This window comes from Delphinus delphis, chromosome 1 (assembly GCF_949987515.2).
Source record: "Delphinus delphis chromosome 1, mDelDel1.2, whole genome shotgun sequence".
Taxonomy (NCBI): domain Eukaryota; kingdom Metazoa; phylum Chordata; class Mammalia; order Artiodactyla; family Delphinidae; genus Delphinus; species Delphinus delphis.
Window position 1 is genome coordinate 15,407,145 of NC_082683.1, and position 14,545 is coordinate 15,421,689.

Here is a 14,545-nt window from a genome sequence, read left to right on the forward strand (position 1 = left end):
GTGAATCCGGGCAGGTCACGTGTCTTTAGGCCTCAGTCTCTCTACTGTGAAATGGAATGACCACGCCTTCTCTTCTGAGGGGTGGTCAAGAGTCACTGTGGGTCCCTGAGTAGGAAGTAGTTGGGGGAAGTGACGAGAACAATGCTTTGACTTCCTGTGGGGGCTGAAGTGGGAGAACTGAGTTGGGGAGGGATGGGGGGGTCTCTCCCCACTTCCTGCCTCCCTGTCTCTTGCAGGCCCTGAAGGCTGAGTAGCCATCAAGATGCCTGGTCTGCTGAACCAGATCACAGGGGCAGCCCTGCCCCTCACCGCATCCGACGTCACCTCCTTTGTCAGTGGTTACGCCCTGGGTCTCACCGCCTCCCTCACCTATGGCAACCTGGAAGCCCAGCCCTTCCAGGGTAAGGATCCCTGTTGGCGCTTCCCCAGGACCACCTGCTCCTCCAAGCAGAATCCCCATCCTGACATGTATTAGCTGATTGACACCGGACAAGTCACGTCACCTCTCTGAGTCTCAAGTTTCCGCATCTGTGAAACAGGAATACCACTTCTGCCCTGCAGGTCTTAAAGCTGGTAGCAAGTCAGCTCAGGATTCGAACGCAGGTTGGGGCTTGGCCCCAGCCCTATTTATGTTCACGAGACATGCCCACCTGTGTCAGATAGTCAGTCCTCCACTTTCCCCAGTGAGCCTCACAGTAGGAGAGGCATCCAGACTCAGTGGAAGCCAGGAGCTCCCGGTCATAGGTGTGGCTCTCGTCCCCGTGACCTTGGGGAAGCCACTGTCCTTCTCGACATCAGGGTGCTCCTGCACCTGTTTGGACGCCAGGGTTTGCAGGAGGAACAGATGAGGTAATACATGAGGAAGGACAGCGTGGAATGGAAAACAGTCTGCAAATGAGTCATCAGTGCAAGGCAGTCAGGAGTGTGGACCGGCGTTCCCCTGCAAGAGATGTTTGTAAATTACACTCCTCTCCTTGCACTTAAGGAAGGGAGTTATGGGAAGGCTGGCCAGGAGGGTTCTGCGTAAAGGCTTGTTATGGTTAGCATTCCTTCTCATCCAGAGTGATGGGGGCCTCCTAACCCCCAAACTTCATGTCTTGGGGCACCACCCTCCAGCCTGACCTGAGCTTCTGAAAGTCTTTCAATTCCCAAAAGAAACCTGCAAGGGAAAGTCTCCTCCCTGAGGAAATCTCCTGGGCAGAGCAAATGACACTTTTCCTCCGTTTAAGGAAACCTATAGAGGGTGGCCTAAAGTGAGACCCGCGAGGAACCCAGGGACTAAATTACCGAACAGCTCTGGGACAGTCCTTTGGCTTTCCATGTGCAGAAAGGACAGTCCCCCCATTTTATAGATGCGGAAACTGAGGGATGGGAAGCTGGGATTTGTGGAGAGTTCACCATGGGCCCAGCACTGTGCTGCCCTCATGTTAGTGGGCAGATAAAATGAGATACGACCTTGATCCTCTGAGTGTGGTACCCCAGCCATCGGCATCACCCAGAGATGGTTAGAAATGCAGAATCTCAGGCCCTGTCCCAGGACCACTAAGTCAGAATCTGCATTTTAACCAGACCCCCAGGTGATTCACGTGCTCTTGAAGTTCGAGAAGCACTGAGATATAAAGATGTAGGGCGCGCACTATGGGGGATATGGTTTAATAAGTGGTGGCTGGCTTTTCCATTTTCATAACGACCCTGAGTTTGGCTCTATTATCCCCATTTTACAGATGGGGCTGTGAGGCGTAGAGATGCTAAATGTTTTTATCCAAGGTCACCAGACTGGGGAAGGGGGCAGGGCCCAGATTAGAACCCTAGCCCTATTCCTCCAAAGCCCCAGCTCCTAGGTGCCACGCACGGGACCACCACACAGAGGTGTCTTATTTGTCCCACACATCAGGTCACATAAAAATCCAGATCTCCACTCTCTCTTGAAAAATCAGAAGCCCCGGGCTTCCCTGGTGGCGCAGTGATTGAGAGTCTGCCTGCCGATGCAGGGGACACGGGTTCGTGCCCCGGTCTGGGAGGATCCCACATGCCGCGGAGGGGCTGGACCCGTGAGCCATGGCCGCTGAGCCTGCGCGTCTGGCGTCTGTGCTCCGCAACGGGAGGGGCCACAACAGTGAGAGGCCCGCATACCACAAAAAAAAAAATGAAAAACAAACCAAAACAAAACAAAAAAATATCAGAAGCCCTGGTCACACCGGCCTCACAGGCCAGCAGAGTCAGAGTTGGCTGGGACAGGGGAGCAGCCGTCCCTTTCCAGCTGCCCTGCAGCTGACACAGAGCCTGCTGCTGTGCCTCTCCTGCCCAGCCCCCAGAACCAGGGGGCCCCAGCCCGAGTTCTCTCTGGAGTCCTCCAAGTGGCAGGGAGTACCATCCACTCGGATGGCAGGCCAAAGGCTCCAGTTCCTCCTCCGGGGTGGGGCATGCAGAGCGGGTCTGGGGCACCCCGCGATGCTGGGCCCTGCTCTGGCAGGTCTCTTTGTATACCCACTGGATGAGTACACCACGGTGATCGGCTTTGAGGCAGTCATTGCCGACCGAGTCGTGACAGTACAGATCAAGGACAAAGCCAAGATGGAGGGTGGCCGCTTAGATGCCACTGGCCTCCGAGCTGCAACTGTCACAGGTAAGAAGTCCAGAAAGGCTGTGGCAGGGCCTGGGCATGGCTGGAGTCTCAGACAGACTGAAAGGGCAGCAATGGGATAGGGTAAAGAGAGCACTACACTAAGAGTCAGGAATCCTGTGTGACCTCAGGCCAATAATGAACCTCTCTGAACCTCACCTTACTATTTGGAAAATAGAGGTAATTGTTTCTGTTCTCACCTGGAAAGAGCGGTAAGGCTCAAAGGAGGCAACAGAAGGATTGTTGAGATATCTCTAAAAAACAGAAGAGCATGTCATTTAAGCTCAGAGGTTGTAGAATGAGTCACACCAGGATTTGACTGCCTATCCTGTTGCTTGCAAGCTCAGATAAGAAATTAAGCCTCATTTGTAAACTGTAACTAATAATCCCATGCATCCAAATCTCAACAAAGAGCATGCAGAACACTCATCACAGTCCCTGGTGCAGAGTAGGTACTCACAGCATGGCTACTGATGCCTGCTATTGAGGATACTGCGTCTCAGAGAGGGTGAGTGACTGGCCCAAGGTCACACAGCATGTTAGTGGCAGAGCCAAGGCTTGAGTCCAGACCAAGGATCATATGATATGAGATTCTTACCATTGGATTTATGATGGAGGTGAAGTTTGTTCACCTGATCATTGAGATGTTCAAGAATCTTTTAATGAACACTCACGATGTGAGATGCAAAGTTTCCCCCAAGATTTTAGGACTTCTCCCAGCCTGGAAGAATAGCTAGGACATGCCTGGTAGGGACCACGATAGGAAGTTGACAGTGGCTATGCCAAAAGCGGTCCAGATAATGTCAGAGGAGGGAAGGAGCAGTCCAGGTGGGACCAGGGAGGTTTTCGTGGAGGGGTTGGATGGATGGGTAGGATGGGCTAAGGAGGAATGAGGGCTGGGTCTTTCAGATGAAAGGAGAGAGCATGGATCCTGGGGGAGGGGGCAATGCTCCAACGTGATTCTCGGGGGGACATAGAGTCTGCGGATAGAGATGTGACCCTCTGTTGGGGATTTGTGGGTCCCAGTCTCCCAATCCCTGCAGGATACAGTGGAAAGTACACAGGCCTGGCATCAGACCCATGTAGGTTCTGATCCTGGTTCAATAAATTAGTTATTTGTTGAGTAATTTGAGCAAGTTGCGCCCACACGCTGAGCCTCAGTTTTCCCATCAGCAGAACAGGCTGCTCTACCCTAACACACAGCAAGCTTAGAGGGGATGGGAGAGAATGTGTGCACGGTACCTGACGCCAGGCCCGGCACTGAGGAAACATTCTGCATCATCCCTCCTCCTGCACACCAGGAAAGGTGGCTCTGGATGAGGATTTGGAGCGGATCCTCTTTGTGGTCAACCTGGGGACAATCGCCCCGATGGAGAACGTCACCATCTTTGTCAGCACCTCCTCGGAGCTCCTGACGCTGCCCAGCGGGGCTGTGAGAGTCCTGCTACCTGCTGTCTGCGCCCCAACCGTGCCTCAGTTCTGCACCGAGAGCACTGGCCCCTCCAACCAACAGACCCATGGGTGAGGAGCCCCTGCCCAAACAGGGCCAGAGTCCCGGGTGCAGCAGGGAGATGGGCCGGCGGGAAGGATAGGAGGTGAGGCTGAGCTCTGTAGCTGCCCCCGTCTCACATTTCGAGCACTTAAGAATCTCCCTGAAATGCTCTGTGTTGGTGCGGGTCAGAAGTGTTAGGATTTGGACAGCTTGGTATCAGAATTTCCAGGCTTTTTTCTTTAATGCACTCAAGAGGTATTTTCAGAGCACCTAGGTGCTAGACACTGGGGAGGGGGTGTTAGGGACCCAGAGGACATGAAACCCACATGGTCCCTTGCCTTTTTGGAACTTGGTGGGAGAGATCATTATCCAACAGATAACACAACAAATGTGAACTGTTTATGAACTTGCATGCATAATTAATTATGTGAAAAGTGCAGTAAAGGAGAGGTTCATTGGCTAAGAGTATAAAAGAGGGACCCAACCGGGGAGTGGGGGGTCTGGGGCCCTGGTCAGGCTTCTCTGAGGAGTGGTATTTCAGCTGAGGGCTGAGCCAGGAGGGGGGTGTATATAGGCACAGAGAGAAGCGTTCCTATATGTGAGAACAGCAGGGGCAAAGACCCTGAGGCAGCAAGGACAGGGCCACAGAGGGGGACTGAAGGACGGGTGACATGAGATGAGGCTGCAGAGATACAGGACACCCGGTGGCCCTGGCAGACTTTGGATTTCTCCCCGAAGCAACAAGAAGTCATTTTTTCTTTTTTTTTTGGTAATATACTGTAGCTTCTTGATTTTTTTTTACATCTTTATTGAAGTATAATTGCTTTACAATGGTGCGCTAGTTTCTGCTTTGCAGGGCCGGGAGGGTACACTCCAGGACAGTTTCTCTGTACTCCCCCCGTGGGGGAGGAGGGAAAAGGGGGTGGGTCACAGCCTGAGGCACCTGCAGCTGAGATCGAGGCTCCTCCCATTTTCCCACCTATAAGTCCAGGGGGACTAGTGGTTCCTCTGCAGGGAGAGAGGATGCCAGTTTGAAAGTAGCCTGATGCATACAGGAGATGTCTTTTGAAGTCCTGTATCTTATCATTCAACTCGCGTCATTAAAAAAAAAAATCTGTTCCACAATATATTAGCACCACTGTGGTAGAAAAACAACACTTGAATTAATTACCAGTTAAACTGCTTAACTCCCCCTCCCCAGCTTTGAGCCTGAATCTTTGAGCCAAGTTGAAATCTGGGAAGATGTACCGTATGTATCTAGGAGTTTCATACATACCCTGGTTGGGCTATGGGGACAGCTGGGAGCACGTGCCCACTGGAACACAGAGGACAGTGACAGCAAACCCCTGGACACCACCAGTTAAAGTGCTCACCTCAAGGTGTCCTGACGGGGAGGGGTTATTTTAGCCTCCCACGTGGGGCCAGCCCAGAGGGCACTCCTCAACCACACCACAAATAGTAATTAAACACCTACCATGGGGCAGGTACTGTTTTGGGTGCTGGGAATACAGCAGTAAACTAGACAGACAAGGTCCCTGCCCTCGTGGGGCTAGCATTCTAAGGGGGGAGACAGACAATAAAGTAATAAGCCCACAAACATGTCATTTGTTGGGTGATGAGCTCTATGGAGATAGATGTTACAGAGGCTAGAGGGGGACAGGATGGGGTGGGCGCTAGTTTCGCTAGAATAGACAGGGCTTAGGCAACACTTGAGGCCTGATCTGAATGAAGGGGGGCTGGCCGTGGAAGTATAGTGGAAGAAGAACATTCGGGACAGGGGGCAGAGCGGGCAGTAAGTGCAAAGGCCCTGAGGCAGCAACAGACTGGGTATGTTGGAAGAGCAGCTGCAAGGCTAGTAAGACTCTAGCAAAGTGGGAGAGTCAGCCTGTGTAGGGCCTCGAAATCTAGAGTGAGGACACTTGTTGGTACAACAGAGAAGCTGGTGGCACCAGCCAGTCTCAGGCCAGGGAACACCAGCTCGTGTGTCATCTATATAAATGCTGCCAGAGGCGCCAAGCCAGGTGCTTGGGAGAGGCAGGACCTAGCAGACCTGGGGACATTCAAGACCTCGGTGGATCAGGGAACAAGAGGCCAAGCAGTCCCCGGTGCCCCTGAGGTGGCCCTGATAAGCTAATTCCTGCCTGTTCCAGCAGGCAGAGTTAACAGAGATGCTCTTGGGAGACGCCTGCATCCAATTCTGATGAACCTCAAAGTTGCTTAGATAGAGGGACATGGGAAAAAATAAGAAAAATAGATAATACCAAGTGTTGGTGAGGATGAGAGAAGGAAAGTCTCGTTCATTGCTTGTGGAAGTGGAAACTGGCCCAGCCACTCTGGAAAGCAATCTGGGGCAATACTCGGTGTGTGCCCTTTGACCCAGGGATCCCAGAGAAATCCTTTTATACATCCAAACATAACACACGGATGAAGATGTTCATGGTGCTGGAGTCTGTGAACACAGGGAGGTGAAGGCAGGAAGGAATATGTACAATATAGCAGATGGCCCCAAGCCACAGCACATCAGCAGGAAAGACTTTGCTTTGCAGACGGCCACCTAGACAGAGCTTACAGACACAGTGTTGGGTGAAAGAAAGGGGAGCAATTGGATGAGATTCCTAATACAATGCTTTCTTTTCAACCAAAAGTCACGGTGTGTTTTACAAAAATATGTGCACATTCAGAACGTGTATCAAAGACCTCAGAAGGCAGGACCGTAGAGGGGAGGGAAATAGAGCAGAATCAGAGACAGGGTGAGGGATGACAAAGATAGAGACGTGAGCGTTCAGCAGTGACACTTTGCTAAGCGCTTGCTCAAGACAGCTGTGTCATTATTATCCCCATTCAATGATGAGAAAACCAAGACTCAGAGAAGTGGCTTTATGCAAGGGTTCCCAGCTTGCAGAGACAGAGCAGGTATTCCAGAAGTGATGTGACGTATGTAAAATGTTTCACGGCCGAGCCACAGAGACCCGGGTGAGGATGCACACTCTGCCGCATGCCAGTGGTGGCAACTTAGGCTAGTGACCTCATGTAGCTGAGCCTCGGTTTCCCCACGTGGGGGTGGGGGGGGATGAGGGCTCTGAGGCCTTCCTCTGGGGGCGTGGCGAGAACAGTGTTAGCTCCCATGCCTGGTGCCTGGCCCATCCATCGTAGGTAGTGGTACCTTAGGTCTGAATCCAGGCTCTCCCTGCAGGCAGGCTGAGTGAGACTGTCAGCATCTGGAGTGGAAGGAAGCCCCTCAGTCCCTTTTTGGGTGGGGCTGCAGGGGTGCCAGGGCTGCCTGGGACTTGCCGTTTTCTCCATGTCTTCTCTTGCTGGCCCCCTGCCTCAGCCCTGACTGGCAGCCTCCTCCGCCTCTCGGCCCCCTTCCCAGCAAAGACAAGCATTGCTTCGGCCCCCGGGCCCTGGACTCCTGGAACAAATTGAGCTTGGCGACTCTCCTGGACACCGATGTGTCCAACCCCACGGAATATGACTTCAACTTCCAGTTGGAGATCCGTGGGCCCTGCCTGCTCGCAGGTGAGAGGGAGCTGCCTAGACCCAGATGGGGCTGGAAAGAAGATTCGAGGCCACGGCGGGGTGGGGAAAGGAAGGGGAGGGAGGGAAAGCTGGCCAGCCCAGATGGAAGACAGCCTGAAGCTCATGCCCCTCGCCCCCGTTTCCTGCTCCCCAGCATGCAGCCTAAGATGAGTCTTTCCCAAGGACAGGTTTCAAGGCTGTCCCCACCCTCACCTCAATGGCTTCCCCGGGGAAATGTCCACGAGGGCATGGCCGTCCGAAGTCCGCGGTCCTCGGTCTTCTTCTGGAGCCATAGCCACAAAGCTGCTTCCTGCTCTTCCCCTTGCATGGCAGAATCAGCTGGGGAACTTTCCAAATCCCACCCCCTAGACCCCACCCCAGAGCTTCTGATGACATTGGTCTGGGGTGAGTCCTGGGCATTGGAACATTTAAAAGTTCCCAGGCAGGGCTTCCCTGGTGGCGCAGTGGTTGAGAGTTCGCCTGCCGATGTAGCGGACATGGGTTCGTGCCCCGGTCCGGGAAGATCCCACATGCCGCGGAGCGGCTGGGCCCGTGAGCCATGGCCGCTGAGCCTGCGCGTCCAGAGCCTGTGCTCCGCAACGGGAGAGGCCACAGCAGTGAGAGGCCCGCATACCGCAAAAAAAAAAAAAAAAAAAAAAAACAGTTCCCAGGCGATTCCCCCCCGCAGAGCTTCTGATGACATTGGTCTGGGGTGAGTCCTGGACATTGGAACATTTAAAAGTTCCCAGGTGATTCTAACAAGCAGCCAGGGGCGGGTACCATTGTTCTGATGGGTCCCCTCCCCCACCCAGTCAAGGTTTTAAAGAGACACTAGGATGTGGTTTCTTGTCAACAAGGGTTCTCCCAGAGCAACAGGACATCCCAACACAAGAGGCATTTATGCAGTGCCCACCGATGGAGCATGGAGCTCTTTCTGTCTTTCTGTGCCCTGTGAGGAAGCCATTCCTTTGACCCCCACTGGATCCTGAGGTCAGGGCAGGAAAGGCCATTAGACCCCATCTAGCTAAGCCCCCCTTTTGCAGACGGGGAAATTGAGGAGGCCTGTCCACGGTTTTACACAGCAGGTCAGGAGCCCCTGAGGGGGCTGGAGTGCCAGTCATCTCTGGCCTGAGTCTCAGGGTCCCCCACCAAGCTCCTCTCTCTCCGGGGACTCCTGAGCCTATCCCACTTTTCTGTGCCACTCAGGGGTGGAGAGTCCCACCCACGAGATCCGAGCTGACGCCTCCCCGTCCGCACGCTCCGCCGAGAGTATCATTATCACTCTGGCCAACAGGCACACCTTCGACCGACCCGTGGAGATCCTCATCCACCCCAGCGGTACTGTGCACCAGGCGGGGCCCCCAGGATGCCTGTGGGAGGGAGGAGGTGCTGATCCCATGGGGCACAGACACATGGCCCTGCACCCAGTACCAGTGAGAGGGTAGGGGCGCGTGACAGAGGAGGAGACCAGCTACTTGCCTCCTGGAAAACTTAGTGCTAACTGGCAGAATTGAGTGTCTCCTGCCCCATTCTAGCTCCTGAGACCCCAGGGTCTCATCCACCCAGTGGTGCACTTTGCCCCCAGGCCAGCTGAGCAGAGATCTTTGAAGCCCTAAGCTCCATGAGACCCTGGCAGCTCAGAACTCTCAGGGAGCAACTCTTTTGTCTCTTTAAGAATTCATCGAATGTTTAGATGCAAAAAGATCAGAGCCCAGAATCACTCCCATTTTACAGATGGGTAAACTGAGGCCCAGGGAGGGGCAGTGAATCACCCACAGCCACTAGGCTCTCCTGCCTCCCAGCTAAGGAGTCTTCTCAGGGTCCCACACTGCCTCAAGCAGCCAGGAATCCCATCCCCCTCTTCCAACTGGGAATCCTCCGCACTGTGAAGATCTGCCACTCCACCAAGGCCCCCAGCATCACCCTCACCCTCGGGCAAGTGCCAAGAGTTGATCTCATCTCTGCAGAGCCCTACATGCCACATGTCCTGATGGAGAAAGGGGACATGACCCTGGGAGAGTTTGACCAGCACTTGAAGGGAAGAACAGATTTCATTAAAGGGATGAAGAAGGACAGCAGTGCAGAGCGAAAGGTGAGGGTGACTGAAGCAACATCAGTGGTGGCAGAACTGGGGTGGCACTGGGGACTTGGTCTTTGCTGGACCAATGAGGAGCCTGAACCTGAGGTTGGGGGTGGGTGTGACTTGCCCGAGGTCACACAGCAAGCTGGTGGCAGAGGGAAAGTGGACGTCCAGATGCAGCAGTCACCCTGGCACTGCCCTCCTGCTTCCTGTCAGGTCACCTGCTCCTAGTGCCACCAAGGTGCCTAAGCCAGGCAAAATTCTAGGCTGGTGGCAGAAACAACCTTGGTCTCCTCCAGGCTAATCCACCCCCAAGAGGCACCAAGGACCCTACAGCTGGATGCCCTCCCGGCTCCACCTCTACTCCTGGGCCTCCCTTTTCCCACCTGCTGAATGGGTCTCTTGCTCCTCCTGCCTCTGGTATCCCTGCTTGCTATTAGGTAAAGAATAAAGGCAGAGCAGGGAAAGCCTGAGAAAGATCCTTTCCCTCTGCCCACCCCTCCCCCACAAAGTGAAAGGACAAGGGCTCCATCAGCAAGGGGTTGGGGGTGGGGAAGGGGGGGAGGAGGATGCTGAACCACAGCCACAAGCCACCACCGCAGTCTCCCTCCTGCTCGTGACCCTGCACATCGAGCCGGGTCCTGAGTGCCAAGGTAGGCTTAAGAATCGCGGGATACTTCTTTCTATTGTCTCCCCTTTTGAGATGAGAAAACTGAGGTTTAGCACCCGAAATAACTGGTGAGCTGGGAAAAGGGAGTTGGCTTTGGTGACAAAGAGGCTAAGGACTTTGCCTTGCTCATGTGGGGCAATTGTGCTGGATGTAAGGGCCCCCCGTTCCTGCTGGCCTGATTGGCAGAGGAACAGACAAGAACGCGGAGATAACTTACAGCTGATGACACCATTCCCTTTGGTAGAGATCCCACTGGAAGCCCCTGCTTGGTGGGGGGTAGGGGAGTTGGCGAAGAGAAGGTGTAGGTGGCTCAATGCCCATCCCCACGTTAGAGACCCCACTGGAAACACCTGTCCTCCCAGAGGTGCCCCCTCACCCAGATGAGTCAGTTGGGAGAAGAGGCTGGAGACAGGCTCCCATAGTGGTGGTGGGAATGCCGGAGGTGCCCGCTCAGCTCTGAGAACTGCAGCACGTGGGCAAGGGGTGTTGGCAGTGAGCCTCCCAGGCGTGCCTGCCAAGCCTTAAATCAATTAGCTCTGGGACCACTGAGGCAAATGAGAATTAATTTGCCACCTTGGGTTGGTTATGCAAATACCCTGTATCCTCATGAGCTCCAGGGATGACAGCCCTCAACCCACAGCTGCTAAGAAGTGATGAGTTTATTGTAACTGGATAATGGGAGCTCAAGACATCAGAGGATCCTGAGCCCGGACCCCCACCCCATGCCTCGGAGAGGCAAAAATCGGGCTCCTGTCACTACCAGATGTGGCTGTTGCTGCCTTGGGCTCTGTCGTCAAAAGGGCCAGGCTGGGCAGTGGCTTTTGGCAAAGGAGCTCCCGGTAGGAGGGAGGAGGGCATCCAGAGGCATCAATCAGGAAGAGTGAGTGGGACGAGCTGTCAAAAACTGCGACTTAGCAAAGAGGGGGCAAATGACACAGGGAGAGACATTATGTATGAGAGATGGAGATGCAGAGAGAAGCAGAGACAAATAGAGACAGAAAGACAAAAAAACTGATGCACATAGGTCAGTAGCAGACAAAAAGACCCACACAGATTCATCCTCTCATTTATTCATTCAACAAACACTAAGTGCCCAATAGGTTCTAGGCACTAGGACGAAAGCACTGAAAATGACACATCCTTTCCTGATGGCGCACAGGGAAAACACAGGGAAACAGACAAGAAGCAAACGCATGAGAAAGATCTGTTTAGGTGAGGGCCGGGGACTGTGAAACACAAAGCAGGACGATATGCTAATGAGTGATGAGTACCGGGTGCTGTTCAGCCAGGTGTGTAGAGAAAGCCTGTTTGAATGTGAGACCCGGTGGATTGTGAGGCATTGGAAGAGCACGCAAAGAGCTGGAAGCAGAATAATGGCGATGCGTCTGGAAAACAGAAAGATGCCCAGAATGGCTGAAATGTAGGGCAAACGTGAGGTGGACAGGTAGGCAGGGGTCAGTCCTTAGGGGGGCTTCATGAGCCCTGGTACAAGGTGTGAGGGGAAACTATTGCTTAAGCAAGAGAGTAACAAGAAAGATCACACTGCCTTCTCTCTATAGAAGGGACCACGGGGAAATAAAAGTAGAGGAATCAGGCCAGGAGGAAGCTATTGCAAAGATCCAGGCAAGAGATGGTACTGTCCTGCGCTTGGGTGATTGCAGCGGAGACAGAGAGAAGAGGACAAGTTCAGAATGTATCTTAGCTGCAGAACAGGCAGCCCTCTGCTGAAGGAGTGGATGCGTGGGGTGAGGAAAAGAGACAAATCGAGGGCAACTCTTAGGTCTTTGGTTTGAACACCTGAGCAGGTGATGATGTCATCTACTGAATTGAGAAAGGGACCCAAATAGACAGAAATTGAGAAATAGACAAAGAGAGATATGTACACGCAGAGACAGTCAGATACAGAGACAGAGAAAGTAGAGGTGGAGAGAGAGGGCGGCAGAGTGAGGAGAGAGGAAATGAGATTCGGTGCAAAGTGACCGGAGAGTCGAGGACAGTTCAGTAGTGGTGTGACAAGGCCAACTAAGAGGACACATGAAAAGATACAGAACTCTGGTGCTGTCCTTCCTTTAATGTTTACTGAGCCCAGCTCTGCACCAAGCTCTATGTTAAGTCCTGGCGATGCAAGAGACTCGAGCACGACCTGCCTTCAAGTAGCCCCCGAGCTAGAGGGGAGGCAGAGAGAGGAGCAAAAACTCACAGTGTGAGACATGCCTGGGTCCCCATGACAAATACCAACGGCGGCAGCAAGAGCGTAGATGGTTGCTGTGCAGACAATCTCTCTGCTGGGAAGCCGTCTCACAGGCATTGCATTTAGTCCATACAACTCAGTGAGGTATGTGCTCTTGTCCTCATTTCATGGATGAGGAAACTAAGTCCACCAGGAAGATGGGGGCAGGTTTTCCAAAGAGGTAAAATTTGAAGCGTGAGTAGGAAGTTATCAGTGGGAGAGAATCCAAGTTCACAGCCAAAACGAGCCAGAGAGTGGCTTATCCCCTGGGTGTGAGAGGGCAAGAAACCACTATTCAACTGAGGACCTGCATGTGTGCCAGGACCTTCCCATTTGCGTGCCAGCTCAGTTCATCCTCAGAACCACCCTGAGAAATGGACATTGTTTGCCCTGTTTTACAAAGAAGAGTCAGACCCAGAGGAGGGTCTTGCCCAATATCACACAGCTGGACGGTGACAGAGCTGGGATGCAAACCTAGGCCTTTCTGTTGTTGCAACCTGTGAATGTCTAGCAGAAGAGCCAGGTAGGGTCAACCTGGAAGTCTTTCACACAGAGGACGAGTGGGATCCTGACAAGACTTGGAGAGTAATGGGGGACCAGCACGACCCCCAGGAGTAGCTCTGGACCCCGTGAACGCCCAAGTGAGAGAGTTTCCCTTTCTCCTCCAGACAGAAATCATCCGGAAACGCCTCCACAAGGACATTCCCCACCATTCCGTCATCATGCTCAACTTCTGTCCTGACCTCCAGTCAGTCCAGCCGAACCTAAGAAAGACCCATGGCGAGTTTATCTTCCTCATCGACAGGAGTGGCAGCATGAATGGGACCAACATGCACCGAGTCAAGGTACCTCTAAGAGGATCCCTACCCCCAGGATCTAGGGTCCCAGGGTGCCCAGCTTCTCAGCACTTTCTGCCCCAAGCATCCCTCCTTCCACACCTGAACCCGTTCCTTAAATGACTATCCCTGGCTAAGAGAAATGACAAACAACTTTTTGGTATGTCAGTTTAAACAGAAACCCCACCCAAACTCAACTCGCTCCCAAAATAAACCCCTGAAGTGATCTGAGCAGAGGTTAACTGCTGTCCATTTACAAGGGATGAAGTGATCAGTAGCTTCCCTCGGCATTCTACACGCCTTTGTTGTGTCCCTGTTCTGGCTAAAACACCTCACTAGGTACTAGGTGGAGAGGGATACCCACGTGACATTGGAGATTCATTGGACATGGCCCCTGCCATCAAGGGATGTGTAGAATCCAGTAGAAATGACGTGGTTCATCCTTTTTTTTGTTTTTTTTTTTCAAATGCCTCATATGTGCAAAGCCCTGTGCTTGGCCACCTGGAAAGACGGTAGTTTGGAAACATAGTTCCTGCCCCAAGGAGCTCACAGTCAAGTGGGGGGCATAGCCCTGTTAGCCAAGCCTGCCTGCGAGCATGGTCTTGATGCTTTGGAGGGTTCTGAAGGAGTTCAGGGGAAAGAGTGATAAAACCCTCCCCCCACATCCAGAAGCATTCCATCTCCATGAGGAGATTATTCACCACAATTACGGCATTACCCAACACTTCCTTGTATTTTTAGTTGTGCAGATGTCTGTCTCCTCCTCTGGAACTATGCACTCATTAAGGAAAAGGACCAGCTCTTTCTCATCTGTCCCTCCCCATGGGGTCTAGCTCTGTGTTTATGTGTAAAAAGCCCTTGGTTGCTGTTTACTGAACTCAGTAAAGGATCGTAGTTCAAGAGAGCAAGGGATGAGAGAACAAGGAGAGGGCTCTGCTGTCACCTGAAATTTTGTCCTTCTCCCGACTTTGTCTCTCTTATTTCCAGAGCAACAGAATGAGCCAGGAGGAATGGGCTTAAGTGGGATCAGTGACGACAGCTATCTCCTAAGCCTTGCTATGACTGGGTCTGGTCTTGAAGTATGACAGAGCAGTC

The 14,545-nt window shown here is 53.0% G+C and overlaps 1 protein-coding gene across 1 annotated transcript in view; it reads left to right on the forward strand.

Moving 5' to 3' along the window:
• Positions 1–262: 262 nt before the first annotated feature.
• VWA5B1 (von Willebrand factor A domain containing 5B1) overlaps positions 263–14,545 on the forward strand; it is a 40,201-nt gene continuing 25,918 nt past the window's right edge. Inside the window, exons 1-7 of the mRNA XM_059995699.1 lie at positions 263–401; positions 2,474–2,626; positions 3,889–4,144; positions 7,489–7,634; positions 8,841–8,972; positions 9,602–9,726; positions 13,283–13,459. Coding sequence (XP_059851682.1) covers positions 263–401; positions 2,474–2,626; positions 3,889–4,144; positions 7,489–7,634; positions 8,841–8,972; positions 9,602–9,726; positions 13,283–13,459 — 1,128 coding nt within the window. The remainder of the gene's footprint in view (positions 402–2,473; positions 2,627–3,888; positions 4,145–7,488; positions 7,635–8,840; positions 8,973–9,601; positions 9,727–13,282; positions 13,460–14,545) is intronic.